General features: G+C 59.8%; 5 protein-coding genes across 16 annotated transcripts; all 5 read left to right on the plus strand.

The window, feature by feature from the left end:
* The first annotated feature begins 248 nt into the window (after positions 1–248).
* Positions 249–3,207, plus strand: TUSC2 (tumor suppressor 2, mitochondrial calcium regulator). Its single transcript, XM_040628763.1, has 3 exons — positions 249–556; positions 1,670–1,790; positions 1,920–3,207. The coding sequence occupies exons 1-3, from the start codon at positions 411–413 to the stop codon at positions 1,983–1,985; spliced, it is 333 nt and encodes a 110-aa protein (XP_040484697.1). The 5' UTR covers positions 249–410; the 3' UTR covers positions 1,986–3,207.
* A 2,117-nt stretch (positions 3,208–5,324) lies between these two features.
* HYAL2 (hyaluronidase 2) lies at positions 5,325–10,222 on the plus strand. Of its 3 annotated transcripts, none has more exons than XM_008703746.2 (4): positions 5,325–5,416; positions 7,554–8,521; positions 9,029–9,118; positions 9,492–10,222. In XM_008703746.2, exons 2-4 carry the CDS (start codon positions 7,604–7,606, stop codon positions 9,900–9,902), a joined length of 1,419 nt encoding a protein of 472 aa, XP_008701968.1. In that variant the 5' UTR covers positions 5,325–5,416; positions 7,554–7,603; the 3' UTR covers positions 9,903–10,222. The 3 variants fall into 3 exon arrangements, with proteins under 3 accessions (XP_008701968.1, XP_040484698.1, XP_008701969.1); XM_040628764.1 differs by lacking the exon at positions 5,325–5,416 and adding an exon at positions 6,617–6,713; XM_008703747.2 differs by lacking the exon at positions 5,325–5,416 and adding an exon at positions 6,983–7,361.
* A 3,261-nt stretch (positions 10,223–13,483) lies between these two features.
* HYAL1 (hyaluronidase 1) lies at positions 13,484–16,191 on the plus strand. Of its 3 annotated transcripts, none has more exons than XM_040628767.1 (4): positions 13,484–13,781; positions 14,244–15,167; positions 15,523–15,612; positions 15,797–16,191. In XM_040628767.1, exons 2-4 carry the CDS (start codon positions 14,268–14,270, stop codon positions 16,112–16,114), a joined length of 1,308 nt encoding a protein of 435 aa, XP_040484701.1. In that variant the 5' UTR covers positions 13,484–13,781; positions 14,244–14,267; the 3' UTR covers positions 16,115–16,191. The 3 variants fall into 3 exon arrangements, with proteins under 3 accessions (XP_040484701.1, XP_040484699.1, XP_040484702.1); XM_040628765.1 differs by having other exon boundaries at positions 13,497–13,755; XM_040628768.1 differs by having other exon boundaries at positions 13,510–13,781; positions 14,495–15,167.
* A 2,175-nt stretch (positions 16,192–18,366) lies between these two features.
* NAA80 (N-alpha-acetyltransferase 80, NatH catalytic subunit) lies at positions 18,367–21,344 on the plus strand. Of its 5 annotated transcripts, none has more exons than XM_040628774.1 (2): positions 18,367–18,506; positions 20,254–21,344. In XM_040628774.1, exon 2 carries the CDS (start codon positions 20,370–20,372, stop codon positions 21,135–21,137), a length of 768 nt encoding a protein of 255 aa, XP_040484708.1. In that variant the 5' UTR covers positions 18,367–18,506; positions 20,254–20,369; the 3' UTR covers positions 21,138–21,344. The 5 variants fall into 5 exon arrangements, with proteins under 5 accessions (XP_040484708.1, XP_040484704.1, XP_040484706.1 ...); XM_040628770.1 differs by having other exon boundaries at positions 18,391–18,506; positions 19,984–21,344; XM_040628772.1 differs by lacking the exon at positions 18,367–18,506 and adding an exon at positions 18,792–18,919 and having other exon boundaries at positions 20,250–21,344.
* On the plus strand, positions 18,381–23,882 carry HYAL3 (hyaluronidase 3). 4 transcript variants are annotated; one of them, XM_008703753.2, is made up of 5 exons: positions 18,469–18,506; positions 21,420–21,509; positions 22,072–22,982; positions 23,384–23,473; positions 23,590–23,882. In XM_008703753.2, the coding sequence occupies exons 3-5, from the start codon at positions 22,095–22,097 to the stop codon at positions 23,863–23,865; spliced, it is 1,254 nt and encodes a 417-aa protein (XP_008701975.2). In that variant the 5' UTR covers positions 18,469–18,506; positions 21,420–21,509; positions 22,072–22,094; the 3' UTR covers positions 23,866–23,882. The 4 variants fall into 4 exon arrangements, with proteins under 4 accessions (XP_008701972.2, XP_040484703.1, XP_008701975.2 ...); XM_008703750.2 differs by lacking the exon at positions 21,420–21,509 and having other exon boundaries at positions 18,381–18,506; XM_008703752.2 differs by lacking the exons at positions 18,469–18,506; positions 21,420–21,509 and adding an exon at positions 18,839–18,919.
* The last annotated feature ends 13 nt before the right edge of the window (positions 23,883–23,895 follow it).

The raw sequence follows: 23,895 nt of genomic DNA on the forward strand, positions 1-23,895 counted from the left end.
CAGGTCCGCTGGACCTGACTTCTAGGAGTCGGGAAGGTCGGAGACGCCACACATGAAGAAAGCTGGAGAACACAGCCTCCTCTTCACTGGGTGGGAGATGTCCCAGCTGGGGAGAGCGTGGCCTGCTGGGACCTGACGTTTCGCGGTGCCTGCCGGGATGCCTAGCTTCTGAGAGCGTCTATTGGTCCCACCCCGCGGACAGACGAGAGAAGCAGCCAATCAGAGAAGGCAGCGTTCGGAGCGTGCGGAAGCGGAAGTGAGGTTTCCGTGGAGACCCCGGAGCCTGCGGAAGGCAGCGGCAGCGGCGGCGGCAGCACCTGCGAGCGGAGGCAGAGGCAGGGCATGGCGGCGCCGACGGCCCTGTGAGAGCAAAGCGGCCACGGGGCTCGCCATGCGCCGGCGGCCCTGACATGGGCGCCAGCGGCTCCAAAGCTCGGGGCCTGTGGCCCTTCGCCTCGGCGGCGGGGGGCGGCGGCCCGGAGTCGGCAGTCGCTGAGCAAGCTTTGGTGCGGCCGCGAGGCCGAGTCGTGCCCCCCTTCGTATTTACGCGCCGCGGGTAAGGACGCGGATTCCGCCCCGGGGAGAACAGGCGGGCGGCGGGGCCCTCCGCATCACAGGGAGCTCCAGCCCGAGCCAGGAGGAGTCCCATGTTTCGGGCCCCCGTGAGAGCAAGGGGTGGGGAAAGCAGAGCAGTAGATTCCTGGCGACCTGGCTGCTTTGAAGGTCTCCCTAGGGGAAGAGTGGGTCTGAGGCTTGTCCATGGGCAGGCCCTCTGCACGGTAAAGCTGAGATAAAGCCTCCCTGAGACTTCAGGATTTCTTTCTTTCATCCCTTCCAGCCCAGCATGAAAGTTGAAGGCTCCTAGCCTCCCTCTCCCCTAATTCTCCCAAGGGAAAAATTAACTCTCTTTTGGTTGTTTCCGTTCCCCACCGTGGTGGGGTTGGACCTCTGAGGGTAGTAGCCAGGAAAGTAGGACTGGGCCCTAGTGTTGAAGATGGAACCTGGGTAAAAAGACCCTCACCCAGGTATGTTCTCCAGGTCTGGAGCACTAACCTCCCTTCTCTTTCCACGGGTCCAGACAGGAGCACCATATTGGCATGCCCGTGGTGGGCCCAGGGGAAATTGTACTCAGGTGATGCTGGAGATTTGGCTGTAGATACTAGGGAGACCCAGCAGTGGTAGTTTGGCTACACCAGCCACCTGGGGTGGGTGGGGAGGATTCAACCTTTTTCTCTTTAGACTCCCTCCTAGCTCAGGCATCTGCCATCTCAGGTTGGCCCAGGGCCAGCAGCATCTTCTGGAATGAGACACATGCCCAGGCCATCATGCTGTCCACAGTAGAAGTCCTGGATGAAGGCAAGGGCCTGATGTTGGAATGGCTGCTTTTGCTGAACAAACCAGTGATGAGAACTGGCCTTGGCTGCCGTGACAATGTGCTCTGATATGATCTCTCTTCTTGGAGACTGACAGCTGGCTACCATCCCACTCCCCATTTCCTTCTAGTAGACCCCAAGCCCTAAACAAGGGATTCTTCAGGCATTATTATCCTTTTTCCCTCCACCAACGTTGTTCCTCCCCATTTGGAGGTGGGCACACTTTCTTGTAGTCTGGTCATTTGCCATGACCGGGTGGGGCTCCAGCCCAGCCCGTTCTCTCTCTCTCCATACAGCTCCATGTTCTATGATGAGGATGGGGATCTGGCTCACGAGTTCTACGAGGAGACAATCGTCACCAAGAACGGGCAGAAGCGGGCCAAGTTGAGGCGGGTGCATAAGAACCTGATTCCTCAGGTGAGGGGCCGGGCAGTGGTCACAGAGCCTATGTTGAGTGTGCGGAGGTAGACCCACATGTGGTCTGCTGTCATGGTGGGGGCTCTTGGGGGAGGAGCTGGCCCTCACTAGCCTCTGTTTCCATGGCAGGGCATCGTGAAGCTGGATCCTCCCCGCATCCACGTGGATTTTCCTGTGATCCTCTATGAGGTGTGAGCCTGGGGAGTGGCAGGCATAAGCACTCCCTACCCCAGCAAGAAACCCCCAGGCTCAAGGTGTGGCTTCCATTAAGGAACCTAAGCTGGGGCCACAACCCTGAATAAACTGCATTGGCCTGGAAGCTTCAGCTGTGAGCGGGGCAGTCCTGCAGTGTTGGTTGGGTGTTGGTTTATATGTGGACAAGAGGTGGCTGGTAGCTGGCGAGGGCTAATGGCAGAGTTACCAGCCCACCTTCCCCAGCAATCCCTAGAAGCAGCATGGCAGGGCATATGCTGGTCAGGAATGCCTGGTTCCTGCACCCTTGCCTGGCCTGCTTTCTTCCAAGCTTGCCTAGGGCCCAGCCCTGCTAGGGGCTACAGCACTTTACAAGCAAGGTCTGCCTTCTTCCAGCCCCTGGGCTGTGGGAGCTGTATGCAAGTGGGAACTTCCTTTCCCTCATTTCCCTTACCCCCTTGTTGGAGCATTTCAGCCGTTTGCTACCTCGATTCCTCCTGTGTTGGACAGAGGTGGGGGGCAGTGCAAGCCTGATTCTTCCTGCCTACCTGCTCATCTGTTCCCACTCCCAGATGGATGGACAGTTTTCTGGCTGTTAATGGAGATGGGACTGGTGTGAGAGGATTCTCCCTCCACCCAGGGCTGGACTGATCCCTCCCCATTGCAACTACTTGTTGCCCCCCACACACACCCCCGGCTGAGAGGGCATAAGACAGGATCAGGAAGCGCTATGATGCCTGTGCCTATGGGGAATTGCCCTAACCCACCTACTTTGTCTCATCCTCCTTGCCTTTGTACCAGCCCCCCCGCCCCCGACACACACACACCCCTGCCATAGGGAGGAGACCATCTGCCACCCTTTGGTGAAGGACAGCACCGCTGGGGCTGGTGCCAGTAGCTGTGAGGAGCCCACCACCCCTGTCCCTACAGTATACCCGTCCCCCAGGATCAGTCAGTGGAAGGTACTGGAGCCCCTGGGTAGAGACAGAAAGGAGAGATCAACCATAAAGGAATACTTAAAATGTGAAAGTTTGTAAATAGTCTAGTCCATGATGTTGGGGCAGAGTCTGATTTCTACATCAAAATGACTTTTTTTTTAATTCCTTTCTGTGCAAGCTCTGTGCTTTTAAGAGTGTGGGAAATGGCTTGGGAAGGGCGGCCCCCAATCTAAGAAGGCTGTTGTGTTATTTGTTTAGTTTCAATAAAATTATTTGTAGACCCTGCATACAAGAGTGGCATCTGCTGTGACATCCAGTGTCTAGACTGGGCCACTCTGGTGGCTCCCATCTATCGTTATCATCAAGACTCAGCGTAAGCCTGAGCCCAGCTTGTGGCCATCCCAGCTGTGACCAGCAGGTGGCAGTGTATTCACACAGCCCTCACTGCAGGGCCTCTCAGAATGGAAGGCCACTCCTCTGTTGTGTTTAATAGGTGGGGACCCCTGGAATTGGAAGGCTTTGGGGTGCTTCACTAGGGATTGGCCCCATCTGCCTGACCTGAGGTGAGAGCATGACCTCAGGTAGTTCTGGAACAGCTGTCCTGCCCCCAGCAGTGCCAGCTGACCCCACATGAGGTCGCAACCCAAACCTCATGGACCCCCAAGACCCATCTTAAGTGGACAGCAATCAGATGGGTGCCACCATGCCCTTGGCCTTCTGCCAGGCTATGTAGCCCAAACCCACCTGCTGCCTCCCAGGACTGCCTGTGGATACTACCAGGAGAGTGGGTCTGGGGCTTCTGTTCCATCAGGAAGAATTCACCCACCTAGTACTTTTTCTGTTCCCTGCTGACCCTGTGTTCTCACCTCCAGCTGCCCCCTGTGTACATTCAGCCTACACTTCTCAGGTCCTGCTAGAAGGCTGGTTCCCTGCTAGGCTTGGCTCTTGGCCATCAGCCCAACTTCCAGTTAGGGAAGAGGGAGCTGAGGGACACAGGCTTCTTGGTCTGGGAAGTTGGCCTGCCAGTCTTTTGGAGGCTTAAATTTGTCACATCTGGAGCGGGATCATCCTGTGCAGCATTCATAGTTCTTCTTTGGGCACCTTCCCACTTTCCTGATAAGATGCCAGACATAAGGCCCTGTCATCCTCTGTTTTGCCCCCACCCCTTACTGCCCCGGGGCCAGCGTTCTGCCATGCCAGATGGCATCCTATGTCCCGTCACCACTGTTCCAGTGTGGGGGAACTCCCTGTGTTCAGCCTGCCCCAGCTGACCCCAAAGCTGTAGAAACAATGGGGGTCAGAGCAGGGCTCTTCCACTCCCTTCCACTGGGCTGTGTTCACTTCCTTCCTGCTGGCTGCCTGAGGAAGTGTCCCTGCCCTGGGACTGTCTGGTCTGGCCTTTGTTTCCCCAGGGGCCCCCACCCTTGCAGTTTCCAAGGCTTGTGTCCCTTATGGAGCCAGAACAGTGGTATCGGGACACACCCTCCCTTGCCATGTCCTGGATTCTTCAGTCCTTGGGGACAGACTCTAGGGTGTGTACCCAGTTCCCCCAGTTGCCCAGTCTTCCACAGCCTTCTGTTAGCAGAGAGGCCCTGGGCGTAGTGTGAATGGGGTGAGCTCAGGGTGACTTGAGGGTGTGCAGATTTGTCCACCCCTCTGGAACAGTCTGCTGGGACTCTGCTGTGGCTCTCTGTGGGGCTAGTCCTGTTATGGGCACCCCCTTCCCATGGAAACACAGCTCTTTTCTCACCCCAGTTATGAGCTTCCTACTCTGCAGTGTCTTAAAGTTCACCCAGGAATGTCCTCCAGCAGAAGAGCTGGAGGGCTATAGACCGCTCCCGGCCCCTTTCCCACCCCCCACCCAGCACAGTCACACACGTGAACACATTGTCCACTCTGTCACACTTGGGATGCTTCTGCTCTCAGTGGGAAAAAATTAACTCAGCTCCTGGAGGTTCCCCCAAACCCCCTTAGGGCCGGTTCCCTTCTTCACCACCTTCCTTGGGGGACCATCAGCCAAGCATCCCACCACTGGGGCCCCCCTCATAGCTACTGGATTTGAGGATGGGCCTCAACCCCAATGGAAGGTTAGGGAGAAGAGCTTTCAGGGTTAGGAAGCTGCTGGCCTGGTGGAGGCTGTCACCTGAGCCAAGTCCCACAGCCTTCCTGTCACCTGGTGCAGTTCGCTGGGCCAGGGCATACGGGGGTGGACCGTAGGGAGGGCAGCCAGCCAGCAGGGCATGCTGGAGGGAAACAGGGTCAAGGCGGTCCCTTCCCCCGCGCTTGTTCCTGGCCCTTTCCTCTCAGAGGGGCAGCAGGAAGTGAGGAAAAAGGGCCGGGGTGGGAGGCGGGAGCGGGTGGGAGGGGATGGGGTTTATCAAGTCGCCGGCGGGCTGCCCGGCGGGCAGCAGCTGGTGCGAGTAAGCTTAGCTGGAGAGGCTCACCCGGGGAAGAAGGGAGGCCGCGGACCTACTGGGCCCCCGGGCTCCCACACAGGTGAGCCCAGTGCAGGCGACTGATCTGCACCCCCTTAGATCCGCTCACGGGAGCTCTCTCTCCCTCCCCTCCCTGGGGCGCGGACGGGAATGGGCTGGTGGTGCAGACCTGGGCCCTTTGGGGGGAGCTGAGCCCCGTACGGGGGAGAGGATCTAGGAAGAGGCAGGGAGATCTCGGCCCGGTCCAGCTCCAAGCCTGCTCCCCAGCCGGAGGGGCTTGTGGGGCGAAAGGACTACTGATACCGGGTGGAGGCCCGGGGAAGCCTGTCTAGCCAGGCCGGCTTTCTCTGAGGTCAGGCCGGGTACTTCTGCAAGGGTAGCAGCCTCCTCAGAGTTGAAGTAAAGCCTGGGGGGGGGCTCCTACAGGCCTCCACAGGGACTGGGCAGGAGGGAATGAGAGCCCAGGCATCGGCCTGTCCCTAATGCAGGTCGCGGGCAAGGGGCCCTACCCCCAGGGCCCGCTGGGCTTACCGGCCCCCAGCGGGGCCGGCCACGCTGCGACTCAAAGCTCGTGTTGCCAAGACAACCACTGCCTCGGCCCAGCCCAGCAAGGGCTAAGAGGCTGGTGCTTGGCCCCCCTCCCCCAGTCTGGCAGGGGGCGGGGCTTTCCTTCAGACGGGGACGGGGGGAGGGGAGCCCTGATCGGTAGAGGACTGGGTGTTACTGTCCCGGGAAGCCCGAGGTCGGCTCTGGTCACCGTCCCACTTTCCAAACTAACGGCCCCAGGGCTGGAACCTACACTCGCGGGTACAGGGCCAGATCATCTGCTGCCCCCAGCCAAGTCCCCGCGTCCCGCAGCACCACCTTATGGACGAGCGGAGGAACAACACCTTCTTTATTCTTTCCACGACTCCCGTCCCTTACACTGTCCCTTTAAGCGGCTGGTCGCGCGGCGGAGCGGGGAGGACTGTACCACCGGCCGCGGGCCGGTGGGGGAGGAGATCTTGGGCTGATTGGAGCTCGCGCCTGAGACTTCAGAAGAAAGCCCCGTTCGGAGGGGCCTCACGGCCCCAGATGGGTGGCCACATTCCTCGGCGGAGGATCTGGAAACCTTGGAGGCCGAAACGCAGCACTGGCTGCGTGAAAGTCGGGAACACCTTCCCGCCCCGGCCTCAAGTCCTGCACCGGGCCCACCTCCGCTCTGGATTCTTAAAGGGCCCGCGGGCCGGGGGGGGAGGGGGGGCGGAGCTGCAGAGGTGCCGAGCCGGGGCCGCGCCTGGGCAAGCGGCCGGAGCGGGCCGGGCTGGGCCGGGGATGGCGGTGGCCATGGCGCGGGTCCCGGCGGCGCCCCGCGCGAGGTGAGGGCAAGCAGTGCAAGCCTAGCGGCTCTCTCCCCGCAGGCTGAGTTCTGGACCCTCGGGGATGCGCCCAGCGGGGCGGCCCAGGGACCCCACCCCCACCCGGCCCGGCTCAGGGCCCACGTGCGGGGCGGGGGCGGGGTCCCGCACAAAGGCCAGGCGAAGTGAGCTCCTCCCCGGAGCTGCCTGGCGGGCGAGCGCATTCCCGGTGGCTGCGGAGGGAAGGGCCGGTCCGCCGGCGCCGCCGTGGGAGGTCCGCCGCCCCTTTGTCCCGGTGGGGCCTCCACTAAGCTTGGGAGAGCGGCTGGGCTCGAGACAAAGTCCTGACAGCCTCGTTCTTCTGCCAGGCGGGTGCCACACAGATACCAGCTCCGCGGCTCTGTTCCAGCTTCCTGGTGGCTGCATGAGCTGTGCCCTGCCTTATCCAAATGCTATCATTTCTCTGGATCGGGAGTTCTTCACGGAGTACAGAGTGGGCCTCGGGTTCGGGGCTCTCTGAAACCATGTGTTGGGTGGTATGCAGACATCTGTATTTATGAGCAGCGAGTCCATGGCTCAGCCAGCCAGTTCTCAAAGTCACAGACCTACCAGAGGGCTCTGCCCAGCCGTAAGCCACCTGCTCCAGGAAGGAGCCCTATGTTCCTGGCAGTGAGTTCCCAGGGTGTCTTGCCTTCCCCTCTGTGGCCGGTGGTCTCAGACCTTCTACAGTCACCTAACAGGGTCTGAACAGCCCGGGGCACAGTGCCCCTCACAGCATGGGCTGTGGGAGTGTGAATGGGTTTGGGGTGGGCACTTCCAAGATTCTGTAGACTGACTTGCTCTCTCCCATCTTTCCCCCAGTTCCTGAGCTGGTGCCAGGCAGGTGACACTGTCTTCCTGCAGCCCCCAGCATGTGGGCAGGCCTGGGCCCTGCCGTCACACTGGCCCTGGTGTTGGTGGCATGGGCCACCCAGCTCAAGCCCACAGCACCACCCATCTTCACCGGCCGGCCGTTCGTGGTAGCATGGGATGTGCCCACACAAGACTGTGGCCCTCGCCTCAAGGTACCACTGGACCTGAAGGCCTTTGATGTGCAGGCATCACCTAACGAGGGCTTTGTGAACCAGAACATCACCATCTTCTACCATGACCGGCTGGGCCTGTACCCACGCTTCAATTCCATGGGGAGGTCTGTGCACGGGGGCGTGCCACAGAATGGCAGCCTCTGGGCGCATCTGAAGATGCTGCAGGAGCACGTGGAGCACTACATCCGGACCCAGGAGCCCGCAGGCCTGGCAGTCATCGACTGGGAGGACTGGCGGCCCGTGTGGGTGCGCAACTGGCAGGACAAGGACATATACCGCCAGTCGTCACGCCAGTTGGTGGCCATTCGTCACCCTGACTGGCCGGCAGACCGTGTGGTCAAGCAGGCACAGTACGAGTTTGAGTTCGCCGCCCGGCAGTTCATGCTGGAGACGCTGCGCTTTGTCAAGGCAGTTCGGCCGCGCCACCTCTGGGGCTTCTACCTCTTCCCCGACTGTTACAACCACGACTACGTGCAGAACTGGGACACCTACACGGGCCGCTGCCCTGATGTTGAGGTCTCCCGAAACGACCAGCTGGCCTGGCTGTGGGCCGAGAGCACAGCCCTCTTCCCCTCCGTCTACCTGGACGAGACTCTCGCGTCCTCCACCCACGGCCGCAACTTTGTCAGCTTCCGTGTTCAGGAGGCCCTCCGCGTGGCTCACACCCACCACGCCAACCACGCGCTCCCGGTCTACGTCTTCACGCGACCCACCTATAGCCGCAGGCTCACGGGGCTTAGCGAGGTACGTGCCTTCCCCGGCCCTGCCTTCTTCCCCAGGGGAGCCACTGCAGGGTTGGGGTCGCAGGGGGCCTCCTGCCCCCTAGCTGACTAGCTGCTCTACATCCCCTTCCGTCATCCTCTCTGTGACCTCGGGAAAGGGTGGCATCCTTATCTTCATTTTGCAGATAAGAAAATTGAGGCCCAGAGATGCTGAGAAATTTGCTCAAAGCTTCCCAGCACGTCCAGGGCAGAGCAGGGACTTGGAACTAGGCATTCTGACTTTGGAGTTCACCCTGATAGATACATCCTAGATTCGAGTGGGCCATTGGCTTGGGAAACAGAAGCCAAAGTAGGGGTGCACATGGCTTGCTCATCTAATGAGAAAGTGAAACAGCCTCTGCCTGAGGGTGGGAAGGGGTACTGGGCTGAGGGGACCAGCAAGTCAGAACGGGGTGGGGGCCTGTCCAGCCTGTCTTGTCCTCACCCTATAGTCTCAGTCTTCCCCAGTGACCATTCTCCTCCCACACAGATGGATCTCATCTCCACCATTGGTGAGAGTGCAGCCCTGGGTGCGGCAGGGGTCATCCTCTGGGGCGACGCAGGCTACACCACCAGCACGGTGAGTAAGACCCCCCAGCCTACCAGAGTGGAGTCTGCAGGGGGGCAGGCCTAGTCTGGGCGTCCCTGGTCCCACAGAGAAGAAAGGGTTCCTCCCCTATTCCCGGAAAGGGGTCATGCTGTCCTGAACAGCCTTAGATTTCCACCGTTCCTCCCCACGGCCGCCCGCCCCCACGCCCTGGCCCTGCTGGGCTCGTTTCTGTCCCCTCCTCCCTTCTCAGTGGGAACAGGGGCAGTAAGGGCTCAAGCACGCATGTACGTGTACACACGTGTACGGTGTTAAAAGAAGGTACAGGCACTGCGGTGTGAACAGAGTTTCCATCTGGGCCTGTGGGCTGAGGCCGCTGACCCTGATCCCTGGCCTCTGCCCCCAGGAAACCTGCCAGTACCTCAAGGATTACCTGACGCGGCTGCTGGTCCCCTACGTAGTCAACGTGTCCTGGGCTGCCCAGCATTGCAGCTGGGCCCAGTGCCATGGCCACGGGCGCTGCGTACGCCGCGACCCCAGCGCCAGTACCTTCCTGCATCTCAGTGCCAGCAGCTTCCGCCTGGTGCCTAGCCACGTACCTGGTGAGCCCCAGCTGCGACCAGAGGGGGAGCTCAGCTGGGCTGATCTCAACTACCTGCAGACGCACTTTCGCTGTCAGTGCTACTTAGGCTGGGGTGGCGAGCAATGCCAGTGGGACCATACACGGGCAGCTGGGGGTGCCCGTGGGGCCTGGGCTGGGTCCCACCTCACCGGCTCGCTGGCTGTGGCAGCCCTGGCCCTCACCTGGACTTTATAGGGGACTCTCACCCGGCCGCCGGGCAAGCTGGCCTCTGCCGCGAAGGCTCTGCCAGGCATGTAGGAGCCTGCAAGGGGTGGACAGACTGGAGTCCAGAGGGGGCAGAGCCCCGGGGATGCGCAGCAGGGCGTCCATACCAGCTCTCACCCCCCTGTTCTAAGGGGGAGGGGCAGTTCCCTGAGAGGCCCTTTCTCTCCCTGCCAGAGAGGAAGAGGGGCACAGCCGGGCCAGAGAGGACCTGACCCTACTCTCCTGCCCCTGGATAGTTTATTATTATTATTTTGGGGTCTCTTTTGTAAATTAAATACAAAACAACTGCTTCTGTGCGTGGACTGTCCGCACCTAGGCCAGGACACGTGAGAGAGATTCCAGAGTGTCTCAGGAGGTTTAAGCGCAGCTCTGTCTCTGTGAGACTCTCTGCTGGTGACTTCTTATCTGCCAAATGCGGTCCGTGGAACCTGGAGGCCCAGAGCTGCCCATTCTGCAGCTGCCCTGCTGGGGCAGGGGCCACTGAGAACGGAGGGATTCACATTCTGCCACAGCACCCAGGACCTTGCTTTCTCCGTATGGATTGGAAAGCAGTTGGGCCCAACCCTCTGTGAGGGACCAGGCTCATTGTGTTTCTCCTCCTTGCCCCTGGATCCCCAGCTGGGGCAGTGCCACTGACCTCGCCTTGCCCACCCAGGGAGAATGGGGAAGTGGATATTTGATCTTCCCTGGCTGGGCAGGTAGCCAGACCACCCCTCCCTGCTATTCCCACAGGCAAGGGCATTTCCTCCACTCCCTGCTCCGAAGGGCAGTGGACTCTAGCCACACACACCTCTCCCCAGCTGGGTCACAGTCCTCCACTGGGGTTTGGGACCTGAATCCTGAGGTCTCATCCCTGTCCCACTGCAAAGATGAGTGATGGGGCGAGAGGGAGGCAGGCATCTTGAGTCTGGGAGCAGAGAGTTCCTCAAATGTCAGTCCTGTCCTGGCCATGGGAGAAGGTGCTTGTCCCTAGCTGTCCCAGGGGAGAGAAGTAGCAGGCTGGAGCAGTCCGACTAGCTCTGGCCTGCTTCATTCCCCTGCTTCGGGCGGGGCTCTGCCCCCCTCCTCAACCATCAGACCCACACTTGGGGTCCCCTTGTCCACGTCAGTGATGACGCAGGCCCTCAGCAAACACTGGCTGTGGGGAGACAGACTCAAGAAACAGTCAAGTGTTGAAGGGGGCAGCCCAGCCACGTGGACTCAAGGGAGGTATCCTCCAGGAAGTGCTTTCTACACTGAGTTTTAAAACGGGAAGGGGAAGCTTGCTGCTAGAGACAGAGTGCGGGCAAAGGCTGGAGGAAGTCGGAACACAGCTGGGACCTGCAGTCGGGGTGGCGTGGCCAGGGGACACCGCAGGCAGGGCAGGAAGGGCAGCCCTCGAGTGGCACCATGCCTGACTTTGCCTGATGGCAGCGACCGTCTCACCTGTTCAGTAAACAGCACACACACATGCTTGCACACGCACATGCACACGCAGGGGGCCAGTGCCGGGCTGCATCTGTGAGCCGCACCAGCAAAGGGCCCTGTCCTCATGGGGAAGCACACTAGACGCAAAGGCCAAGTCAGAGGTGGTCAGCGGAGCAGAGCCTGGAGGAGCGAGCCCCACCACATCGACGTCAACTCGGCTTGTAAAGTGAGCCTCATCCCCCTGGCTGGCGACGGCAGAGAACAGAGGGACGGGGACTAGGCGGTAGCACAGAAGGCAACGACGGTTCACATGGTGGGGGAGGATGCGAAGGTGGAAGGGCGCCCGGCGCTCATGGCCACAGTGGGGAGAAGCCTGCTGGACAGAAGGTGAAGGTATCGGTCTAGAAGGTCATGAGATGATGGAGCCGGCAAAAAGAGGGCAAGGAAGACACTGTGACTTACCGCCCTTACTGCCCTCACACCTCTGACTTCCCCTACCCAGCTGTGACCCTCAAAAACACCTGTGAGCTACCCCACCCACATCTGTAACACCCAACATCTGTGGCCTTTCCCACCTAGCCAGGACTCCTCCATACCCGTGCAAAGCTGTGGTTTCCCCCACGTGTGTGACCTTACACAACTGTTCCCTCCCCCAGACGTCTGTGACCTGTACCCATCCGGCTAGGACCCCTCCGTGCAAACCTGTGATCACCTCACATCACTGTCCAGGAGGACCTGGACGACAGCCTTGTGGAAAGTGCAACTCAGGGACAGCCACAGCGGTGGGTGGGTGGGGGTGATGGGGAGTGAGGTGGCTCGGGCCTGGGGTATGCATACCACCAGAGAGAGCAGTCAGGGCTGGACCACGGAGCTGGACGGACCCCAGACACACACCAGACCAGCGCCGCAGGGGCAGGTCTGTGGGCAGGGCCCTGGGGTTGGGGAACATCTTCCTGCCGTTCCGCCATTAGAGCTTCTCCCCTAGAGCGAGGCCAGCTCGAGAATGCCGGCCTGATGGTTGGCTGGGTTGTGCAAATTGCGGCACTAGGTTTCTGGGGGCACCTGAAGGTAGTGTGAACCTCAGGGAGAGGGAGTCGGGGCTGCCTTGATGTTCTCCTGTGCCCTCAGCCCTTGGGAGTTGTGCCAGGCTCTCTGAGCCTAATGGTCTTTACTCGGGGACCCTGCTTCCTGAACAAGATCAGCGGCCCCCTCCTCTGAGGTCAGATCCCGTGCTCGGGTCCTCTTCCTCCAGCGCTGTCAGCTTCCCCATCCTAGTCCAGAGGGCCAAGTCCACATGGTAGCCGGCTGCGTCACTGATTCATTGGCCGCTGTGCCGGGGGGCCCCTGACTCAGGCTCAGACCGGGCCGTCGACTCAGGCGGCACTTTCCCCTGCACACGTGAGGTTTCCTTCACCCCACCCTGGCAGGCGTGCCTGGGCCTGGGCACCTAGCAGGTCTCAGCGATCAGCTTCTTGAATCAGCAAACAAGTGAAATCACAAAGGAATGAACAAGCATGTGGTCACCGACACACCCATGGTCACCCAAACACGGGGTCTCCTAGTCACAAGACCGCAGAGTCTCACACCCGGGTCAGGCTCTGCACCCCACGCTTGTGCCTATGCACTACTGGACCTCGCACAGAGCCCTAGACCGGAGCCGACCAGCCCTGACTTCACAGACACAGTGCCTTTCAGACTTGTCCCTAAAGCAGAGGGGATCTGCCCCCCTGGGCAGAGTGAGTGTAGGGCCTGGGGCTGCAATACTTCTAGGGGCCCCAAAAATGTCTTCACTTTTCTAATCAGAGGAAAATATATATTAATAATGAATATATAATAATGGCTTCAGTCTGGATTGTACTTGTTTTTGTACCAGCACAGTTGTAAAATGCATTTTTTAATGTTCTGAGGAAGGGGCCCCCAAAGGCAAAAGTGCCTAAGACCCAGATGTGGGAATGCAGCTGCGCAGGACAGTTTGCCCCCTCAGTACACAGTATGGAGGCACCCAGATTCCAGTACCAGAAACAGGCCTGCCCAGCGGCCTCTGTCTCCCAAACAGCCCCCTGCACTGCTTCCACCCCCACCCCAACCTAAATAAAGCCACAACGTCGGGCCACCGTGTTGACCGTGTGGGCGGGGCTGCTTCCGGCCCAGCCCCACCTCCTACCAAGGCGCTTCGTTAGGGGTGCCGAGGTGGCTCTGCTGCCTGGCCCAGCCCTCCGACCGGGGTCCTGCCCCTCAGCCCGCCCCCAGACTGGGTGGGGTGACCCCCCTACAAAAGCTCAGAGTTTCCAGCAGCAGCTTCCTCTGAGTCCGGTGCAGCTGGGGCCTGAGTTGAGGAACAGAATCTTGCTGAGCCCTGCCTAGGCCCTCACGCTGGGGTCAGGAAATCTGGAGGATGAGGCCCTTCAGCCCTGAGGTCAGCAGGGACAAGTGGGCAGACTGGTGGGTATCCAGGAGGGTTGGGCTGGCCTGTCCTTGGTCGCTGAGCATCTCTTCCTCCAATGGCTGGCCAGGATTCCTAGAGGAAGAGACAGGAAAGGATCCCCCATCAGTCAGGTCAGGCTGGGGGCTGAGGGCCTGGCTCTCACCGGCTCCTCTCAAAACAGAAGTCGTGGCCTCTGTGGCTCCTGGGGAAGGGGACTGGTTAGCTTAGGCCAGGGCAAAGCCTGTGGGAGACGAGAGGGCAGAGGCCCCGCCCTAGAGACAACTCGCATGTTCCCTGCAGTGTCAGGGCTCCCCTCCACACCTTTCCTCTGCCCTCTGACCTCCCTGAGCCCTGAACCAAGGTCAATGTTTACCCAAAATGAGCAGGGGTGGATTAATGAGCAAGGGGTTTGGTCTACCTTCTCTGAGCAGGGGTCAGAGAGTTCAGAACGTGTTCTCAGCTTTGCCTCCCCTGGCCAGGTTTCCCCAGGCCCATCCTCTGCCATGGCAGTCCACCTGCTTCCCACCTATGCCCTCTTCCTGACCTTGCTCGGCATGGTCCAAGGCTCCAGGAGCCCCATGGTACCCAACCAGCCCTTCACCACCATCTGGAATGCAAACACCCAGTGGTGCCTGGAGAAATACGGTGTGGACGTGGATGTCAGTGTTTTCGATGTGGTGGCCAACCCAGGGCAGACCTTCCGCGGCCCTGATATGACCATTTTCTACAGCTACCAGCTGGGCACCTACCCCTACTACACGTCTGCTGGGGAGCCTGTGTTTGGTGGCCTGCCCCAGAATGCCAGCCTGGATACCCACCTGGCCCGCTCCTTCCAGGACATCCTGGCTGCCATCCCTGTGTCAGACTTCTCAGGGCTGGCGGTCATCGACTGGGAGGCATGGCGCCCACGCTGGGCCTTCAACTGGGACACCAAGGACATTTACCGGCAGCGCTCACGGACACTGGTACAGGGGCAGCATCCCGACTGGCCAGCTCCTTGGGTGGAAGCAGCAGCGCGGGACCAGTTCCAGGAGGCCGCGCGGGCCTGGATGGCAGACACTCTCAAGCTGGGGCAAGCCCTGAGGCCTCGGGGCCTCTGGGGCTTCTATGGCTTTCCTGACTGCTATAACTATGACTTTCTAAGCCCCAACTATACCGGCCAGTGTCCACCGGGTATCAGTGCCCAGAATGACCAGCTGGGGTGGCTGTGGGGCCAGAGCCGTGCCCTCTACCCCAGCATCTACATGCCCGCAGAGCTGGAGGGCAGGGGGAAGGGACAGATGTATGTGCGGCATCGTGTAGGGGAGGCATTCCGTGTGGCTCTGGGTGTGGGGGACCCCAATCTGCCGGTGCTGCCCTATGCTCAGATCTTCTATGACAAGACGAACCGCTTTCTGCCCCTGGTGAGTCTCCTATGACCCCACCCACCGTGTAGCCTACCTTGTCAGCATTAGGTCCAGTACGTGAGGCCACACAGCCTTGGGGCACTTTCATCCATTATGCTCCACTCCTTGAGCTCCTACTGCGTGCCCAGCTCTGTACTCTGTACCGGTACAGACGTTTCAGCATTCATCACAAAGGCGTAGTGCCTGCTGCATGGCTCTCGCAAGCTAGAGTGAGGACGGGCTTGCCTCTCGCCTTGGGGCCAGAGCAGCCCCAGCGGGGGGTGAGAGTTATTTGTCCCATCTGGCGGTGTTACAGCAATCTGCTGTGGTGGGGGAAGAAGGCCCCTCAGAGCTATGCTGTCTCATTCCCCAGGATGAGCTGGAGCACAGCCTGGGGGAGAGTGCAGCCCAGGGAGCAGCAGGAGTGGTACTCTGGGTGAGCTGGGAGAACACAAAAACCAAGGTGAGCTCAGGCCCAGGATGGGGGTTAGGATGGGGGCAGGGGTGGGGCTGCCAGACTGACTGGGAAGACCCTGGCCCACCCTTTCTATCCCTGCAGTCCTGGCTGGCCAGCAGGTGAGAGCGGCAATGCCCTGGGTAGGCCCCTGTAGGATCATAGTGTCCCTGATGCTCCTCCTTCCACTCAGGAATCATGCCAGGCCATCAAGGAGTATGTGGACACCACCCTGGGGCCCTTCATCCTCAACGTGACCAGTGGGGCTCTTCTGTGCAGTCAAGCCCTGTGCTCAGGCCATGGTCGCTGTGCCAGGCGCCCCAGCCACCCTGAGGCCCTCCTTATCCTCAACCCCACCAGTTTCTCCATCCAGCTCACTCGTGGTGGTGGGCCCCTGACCCTACAAGGTGCCCTCTCACTTGAGGATCGGATGCAGATGGCTGTGGAGTTCCAGTGTCGCTGCTACCGTGGCTGGAAGGGAGCACGGTGTGAGCAGCGGGGCATGTGGTGATTGGTCACACTCCAGGATACACACATTGAGCACCCCGTTTACCTTACAAATAAATTAGTTATTTTACTGGCAAAAAATGGGTTTATTTGGGAACAGCAGAGAAGTGCAATTTGAGACATGTGAGCTGTTGCGAAACCATAGGCAAGTCTGGAGAACAAAGAGGGGGAATGCTGTTTTATAGAGGAAAGGGGGAGTTGGAAGGGCTTTTTATAAACAGAAAATCCAATGCAGTAAACTGGGACTTTGAAGGGTGGTGGCTTTTCAAGTTATGAGGCTCTCATCGTCTGGGCTGTTGTCAGGCAATGAGAAAATCTTTCCTCCCACTGGAGGAGTAAAGTAGGCTCCTTCCTGTTGGGTCTGCAAAGGGTTGCAAGGAGTGGTATGTCTGAGTTCCTCCTTCTAGGCTTTCAACTCCATTTTATTTTATTTTTATTTTATTTATTTATTTGACAGAAAGAGAGAGAGCAAGCACACAAACAGGGAGCAGCAGAGGGAGAGGGAGAAGCAGACTCCCTGCTGAGCAGGGAGCCTGATGCAGGGCTCCATCCCAGGATCCTGGGATCATGACCCAAGCCAAAGGCAGGCCCTCAACCGACTGAGGCATCCAGGCGTCCCTCAACTCCATTTTAAGATTTTTATTTATTTATTTGTGGGGGGCGGGTAGAGAGAGAGCTCGCGAGAGCGTACAGGCAAGGAGAGCAGCAGGCAGAGGGAGAAGCAGGCTCCCCACTGGGCAAGGAGCCCGATGCCCAGACTCCATCCCAGGACCCTGGGATCATGACCTGAGCTGAAGGCAGACGCTTAACTCACTGAGCCACCCAGGCGTCTCGTTCAATTCCATTTTAAATGAAGTTTTATTTGGTTTCACAACCTAATGCAACCTAAAGCCTGGTCACAGCTTTCTCAAGTACAAGCAGTCACACAAGTCATGGTCACAGTCAGGAGTACTCTCAGCCACCATCAAAAGCATATGCCTGGGGCGCCTGGGTGGCACAGCGGTTAAGCGTCTGCCTTCGGCTCAGGGTGTGATCCCGGCGTTCTGGGATCGAGCCCCACATCAGGCTCCTCCGCTATGAGCCTGCTTCTTCCTCTCCCGCTCTTCCTGCTTGTGTTCCCTCTCTCGCTGGCTGTCTCTATCTCTGTCAAATAAATAAATAAAATCTTAAAAAAAAAAAAACACACAAAAGCATATGCCTGCACCTGCACACATGCTTACAGGCCAGGAGAGTTGCCTAAGGGATCAGAGCTTCCAGCACCCACCCAGCAGGGTCATAAACATCCCCAGAGACACTGAGTCCAGTCTTTAAGCTGTAGCAATCACAAGAACTGACATTCACTGAGCACCTACCTACTTCTCCCCAAGTCCTGTGCTAAGCATTTTAAGTAGACTAACTCATTTAATCCTAACGTGACGTTATGAGGAAACAGGCACACACTGAGAGGGCAAGCACTTTGCCCAAGTCCACACAGCCAGAAAACAGAGAAGCTTAAGTCACACCCAGGCTGTCTAGCCATAGAGGTAAAGCCCTTTGGCTCCTACTGTGTGTTGACAGTAACCAGCCTTGCACGCAACCGGAATCTGCTCTGGGTGGAGCGGGGGGGTGCGGGAACCAGCCTCGCAAATAAAGCAGATACGATTCTTGCTTCGAGAGCTATTGAATGCCTAAAACGTACAGGCGCTGGGATGCAGAGGGCACAGGCAAGGCTCGTCTCTCTCACTCAGTCCTGATGTCTGTCCGAGGGCGGCTGCTTCTAAGGATGGGGCCCAAATTTCAGGAGGAAGCTCTCCCTGACCGTTTCCGCACAGGACCCTTTTACCCCTGGAGGCCAACGGGAACCGAGACCTGCCTGAGCCTGGGGTGGGGCGAAACGAGGCGAGGCGGAGGTAGAGCCAGGTGGAGGAGGGGCCTGCACCCGGCCAAGGCTTTGGCGTGACGGGCAGGGACAGGACCTCGGCGGAGCTGAATCCAGGAGGACCTAAGCGGTGCCCGGGAGCCAGAGACTGGGCCTGCATGGGGCGGGGCACGTTGCGGAGGAGGTGTAGCCTGCGCTCTGCCACAGCGGCGAAGCGCACGGAGCGGGGGGCGTGGCTCGGGGACGGCGGGGGGGCAGAGGCGGAGCCAGGGCAGAGACCGGGTTTGCGTCGGCTCAGTGTTATGACGCCATGAACCGGGGGCGGAGCCTAAGCGGTGACGCGCGGAGGCGGGGTGGTGTCTGGCGGCCTAGGGAAAGTCTGGACCAGGTGGGGCGCTGAGGGCCGCGACCGCTGCAGTGCGTCCGCCGCACCGCTAGGGGCCAGCGCGGTCGGTCGGAAGAGTCCAAACCACAGAGCGAGAGAAACCGGCCAGCGCGGAGCGAGGACGCGGAGCATCCCGGATCTTGGCTTCAACATGTCAGTACCTCCCCCTTCCCACGCGAAGCGTGTTCATCCTCGCTATCTCCCGTCCGCCCCACGCGTGCGGTCCTCAAGTGGATACGCCGCCCCGCACGCCCTCCCTGCGTCTGTCATTCCCTCCCAGAGCATGCCGAGCCACGCCCACCCAGAGTCAAGCTCCCGAAGCACCCCCACCCCCACAAAAACACTGCACGGTTTGTCACCCACTGGGAGGGAGGGGGAAACTGAGGCACAGGAGAGACTTGCCGCCTCTCGCTGAGGGACACAGGAGCTCCGCCCTCGGTGGGTGGAGACGGCAGTGAAAGGGTTAAACCCGCGGGGAAGTCTGGGGCTCCAAGCCTGGGGGCGGACCCTGGGGCTTCCTCCCTCTAGGTCCAGGGCTGCGGCTGCTGAGGAGGTGGCTGATGCAGGTGAGGGGCTTATAGCCCTCTGAGTGGGATATAGTGGGAGGGGGGGCCTCCTACCTGTGCATGACCAGTGTGGAATTGGCCTCCAGCTCAGGGGACCTTCTTGGGGAGGTGGGGAAGGGGAGCCAGGACGTCCTCTCTGGAGCAGGTGAGTAGAAACGTGCGGCCCAGGGGATCCCCCACCGCCAGAAATCCCCCACCATAGACCCTCCCGGCAGCGGGGCCTGGGGTAGGATGGGCAAACAATGGGATTTAGACGTAGGAGGTCTGAGCCCCCAACCTGGTGGCCGTTGGACACCCTTGTGGATTTAGGAAGGAAGCTGTGGTCCTTATCTAGGGTGACTACGAAACTCTGGCCAGTGGGGAACCAAGCCTGCCAGAGCCACGCTGCTGTGGGACTGTGAGCCAGGCCCCTTGCCAGTGTTGTTGGGGCCCCATCTGAGGGGATACTTGGGTCTGTGCCCAAGCAAAGTGTCCTGAGCTGCACAGTGTTGGGGAGGGGGCCGTGGGCTCTGTGCTGCAGGCAGGGAAGGCAGTTCAGGGAGGCGAAATCCAATCCTAATGGGTGGGTGAGTGGTGCCCCAGGATTGGTCAGGTGGCAGGCATGGCCCAAGTGGTCAAAAAAGCTGGGACCTAGAATCCTGGAGGCAGCTGTGTTCCCTCCAAAGGGAATCTTGAGTGGGTTTAAGTAGGGGATCATGGTGTCTAGTTTGCATGTTCTGTCTGATGGCCAGCCGGCCATGATGGCAAGCCTAAATCCACTGTCCTTGGGAGGACAAAGTTAGCCACAGCAGGCTGGCACCAGGACTCTTGGGTTCTGCCCCAGACTTTAGCCTTCAGCCTCCCTCCAATGTGGGGCAGGACACTCTGGACCTATTTCCTCTGCTGTCCACCTGAGTCAGGTATAGGGGATGGTCTCCAGGTCACCTGTGCCATCAGGTGAGTATGAAGACAAGGTGTAGCTTACAAATTCCGGGATGCATGGCTCCTCTAGCACTCTGTCAACCCCTCCCTGCCCCAACCTTGTCCTCCCTCTTGGTACAGCCTAACATGGCTGTTGTCCATAGGAGGAGCACCCTTGTGGTCTGAGGAGATCCCACTGTTTGGATACTGTGCTCTCAATCCCTAGCCTGCCACTTAGCCATCTGCAACCGAGCAGGAGATGACCTGGGCTCCCAGCCTGACCCAGCTGAGCCAAGATCCTCCATGTAGGGGAGAGCTCACTCTGAGCCCTGGCCCACCAAAGCTGACCCCTACCCTAGACCCTACACGCCAGATAGAGCTGATCCTGAGTACCAGCCCAGCCGAGCTGACTCTGGATCCTGCATGCCAGCCAGAGTTGACCCTGAGATCCAACCTGGCCACGCTGACCCTGGATCCTGCACACCAGCCAGAGCTGACCCTGAGCCCCAGGCTAGCTGAGCTGACCCCGGGTTCTGCATGCCATCCGGAGATGATCCTCAGTCCTGGCTCAACTGAGCTGACCCTGGATCCCGCACACCAGCCAGAGGAGACCCCAGCCCCCAACCTGGCTGAACTGACCCTGGAGCCTGTGCACTGCCGACCTGAGCTCCTGGATGCCTGTGCCGACCTCATCAATGAGCAGTGGCCCCGAAGCCGTGCCTCCCGCCTGCACTCCTTGGGCCAGTCCTCAGATGCCTTCCCCCTCTGCCTGATGCTGCTGAGCCCCCAACCCACTCCTGAGGCCGCCCCCATTGTGGTGGGTCATGCCCGCTTGTCACGGGTGCTGGACCGGCCCCAGAGCCTCCTGGTGGAGACAGTGGTGGTGGCCCGGGCTCTGAGGGGCCGCGGCTTTGGCCGCCGTCTTATGGAGGGCCTGGAGGTTTTTGCTCAGGCCCGGGGCTTCCGCCGGCTACACCTCACCACCCATGACCAGCTGCAGTTCTATGCCCACCTGGGCTACCAGCTGGGTGAGCCTGTGCAGGGCCTGGTCTTCACCAGCCGACGGCTGCCTGCCACCCTGCTCAAGGCCTTTCCCAGAGCCCCCTCTTCCCGGCCACCCTCCAGGGCTTCTAGTCTAACTGCCCAGACTGCCCCAAGAGCCTCCAAGGGACCATCATTGCCACCACCCCCTCCCTTGCCTGAGCCCTTGACCACCTCACCCTCACCTCCTGCAGGGCCCCCTCCACAAAGCCTGCTGGAGACGCAGTACCAAGACCTGAGAGGATGCCCCATATTCTGGATGGAAAAGGACATCTGAGGGCTACCCAGAGCAAGGCACTGTCCTTCAGGGTCGATGGACTGCTTAGGACAGTACCAGCCTCAGCCCATTGGCCATACTTCAGTCCCCGGACCTTGGGGGCAACTTTAGCCTGGCCCTGTTTCCGGAGTACCAGTGGGGCTGGGAGATTGCTCCATAGCTGTGGCTCAGAGCTGTCCGTGTGGCTGAATAAAGGCTTCTGTTGGGTGTGGCTGTGACAGTTTATTTGTTGACCCACCCTCACCTCACAGCCTTATCTTAGATCCTCTCTCTCTCTGTAAGATCCTCTGGATCCACCTTGGCCCCGGGGCCATGGATGAAGAGGCACCTAACCTTTGCCCATCCTACTCTGCCAGGCCCAGGAGACAAAGGGTCTGTTCCCTTCCACTTCACTCATCACCATTCACTGATCACCTACTGTGTGTCAGGCCCTAAACTGGGCCCCGGCAATGGGGAACTAGACAGATAGGGCCTCGACCCAAGGGACGGAAGGAGACAGGCACACAGTGGCAGGATCTATGTTGGAACAGTGGGAGCCCAAGTGTCCTCAGTCCATTTGGAAATCCAGGGGAGGTGATGTCATAGCAGAGACCTGAGTGCTAAGTAGGAATCAAGCTAGGCAAGGGAGAGGGTGTTAAGTGTCCCTGGGGCAGGGAACAAGATGGACAGAGGAGGGGACTGGTGAGAACTGTGAGTGGGCAAGGTGTCAGAGGGCACAGTGGTGCCATGACAGAGATGGAGAACATGGGAGGGGAGCTGCCAGGCTGACGTATGGTGTGGCTGATCTGAGAGGCTAGAGGACCACATGGGGACCATGTCCCCCCCACCCCCATCCTGTGGGTAGTAGTTGGGGAAGTGTTCCCAGCTTTCCATGCTGTTTGGAAGGTGTGGCCATGGCCATGGCCTTTAAGCTCACAGCCCCTCTCTCCTGCAGGTTTCCATCCCTGGGGCGTGATCATGCAGCTGGGCCTGGCCCTAGTGCTCGGAGTGGCCCTGCGCCTGGGGTTTGGCCAGCCCTTCCTGGGGGTTCCTGAACACCCCTTCTCTGTGCTGTGGAACATACCCTCAGCACACTGTAAGACTCGCTTTGGCGTGCACCTGCCACTAGAGGCCTTGGGCATCACAGCCAACCGTGGCCAGCGTTTCCATGGCCAGAACATCACCATCTTCTACAAGAACCAACTCGGCCTCTACCCCTACCTTGGGCCCAGGGGCACAGCTCACAACGGGGGCATCCCCCAGGTTGTCCCTCTTGACCACCACCTGGCACGGGCTGCCTACCAGATCCACCGCAGCCTAGGACGTGGCTTCGCTGGCCTGGCAGTGCTAGACTGGGAGGAATGGTGCCCACTCTGGGCTGGGAACTGGGGCCGCCGCCGAATCTATCAGGCAGCCTCATGGGCTTGGGCACAGCGGGTGTTCCCCGACCTGAGCCCCCAGGAGCAGCTCCACAAGGCCCATGCTGGCTTTGAACAGGCAGCCCGGGCCCTGATGGAGGACACGCTGCGGCTGGGCCAGGCACTGCAACCCCATGGGCTCTGGGGCTTCTACCACTTCCCAGCCTGTGGCAATGGCTGGCATGGTATGGCTTCCAATTACACGGGCCACTGCCACCCAGCCGCTCTCGCCCGCAACACCCAACTTCACTGGCTCTGGGCTGCCTCCAGCGCCCTCTTCCCTAGCATCTACCTCCCACCCAGGCTGCCACCTATCTACCACCAGGCGTTTGTCCGATACCGCCTGGAGGAGGCCTTCCGTGTGGCCTCTGTTGGGCATCCACATCCCCTGCCTGTCCTGGCCTATGCCCGCCTCACACACCGGAGCTCTGGAAGGTTCCTGTCTCAGGTGAGTGAAAGTTGAGCTCTAGGGGTCTGAGTGGGGAGGCATGGCCCTGTCCTACGAAGGTCTGAAGAGAAGACCTTGCCCTGGGGGGAATTTGACGGGGAGACCCTGATCTAGTTCTTAGTGGGGAGGTCCTATCCTGGAGCATCTGAAAAGGAAGTATGGCTCTGCCTTGGAATATCTTGAGGGGAAAGGCAAGGCCTAGCCTTTGGAGCCCTGGTCTGAGGGGAGACATCCTCTGAGTAGAGGACCTGAGAAGCCCCTCAGAGGCTCAGTGCCAAGGAATCTTATTTTAGATGTGGAATCAGATCATGGCGATGAGCCAGAAAAGTTTCTCGAAGGTGGAAGTAGGCCCTGTTGGATCTGGGCAGCTCAGCCCTTGCTTAGCAGTTCTTTGCCTCCAGGATGACCTTGTGCAGACCATTGGTGTGAGCGCAGCACTCGGGGCAGCCGGCGTGGTGCTCTGGGGGGACCTGAGCTTCTCCAGCTCTGAGGTGATCATTGCCCCTCCAACCTGCCAGGCAGCCCATGCTGGAGTCCCAGGGTTGGGGGGAGGACCATGTCAGAGCCATGGAGCAGGAGCATTGATACATCCTTCCCCTCTTCTCAGGAGGAGTGCTGGCATCTCCATGACTACCTAGTGGGCACCCTGGGCCCCTATGTAATCAACGTGACCAAGGCAGCCATAGCCTGCAGTCACCAGCGGTGCCATGGCCATGGGCGCTGTGCCTGGCAAGATGGAGGACAGCTGGAAGCCTTTCTGCACCTGCAGTCAGATGGCAGCCCTGGAGCCTGGGAGTCCTTTAGCTGCCGTTGTTACCCGGGCTGGGCTGGCCCTACCTGCCAGGAGCCCAGGCCTGAGCCCAGGCCTGAAAAAGCAGCATAAAGCCAGAAGTTACCTGCCCCTGAGTCTCTT

This window comes from Ursus maritimus, unplaced genomic scaffold (assembly GCF_017311325.1).
Source record: "Ursus maritimus isolate PB19 unplaced genomic scaffold, ASM1731132v1 scaffold_14, whole genome shotgun sequence".
In the NCBI taxonomy this organism is placed as follows: Eukaryota; Metazoa; Chordata; class Mammalia; order Carnivora; family Ursidae; genus Ursus; species Ursus maritimus.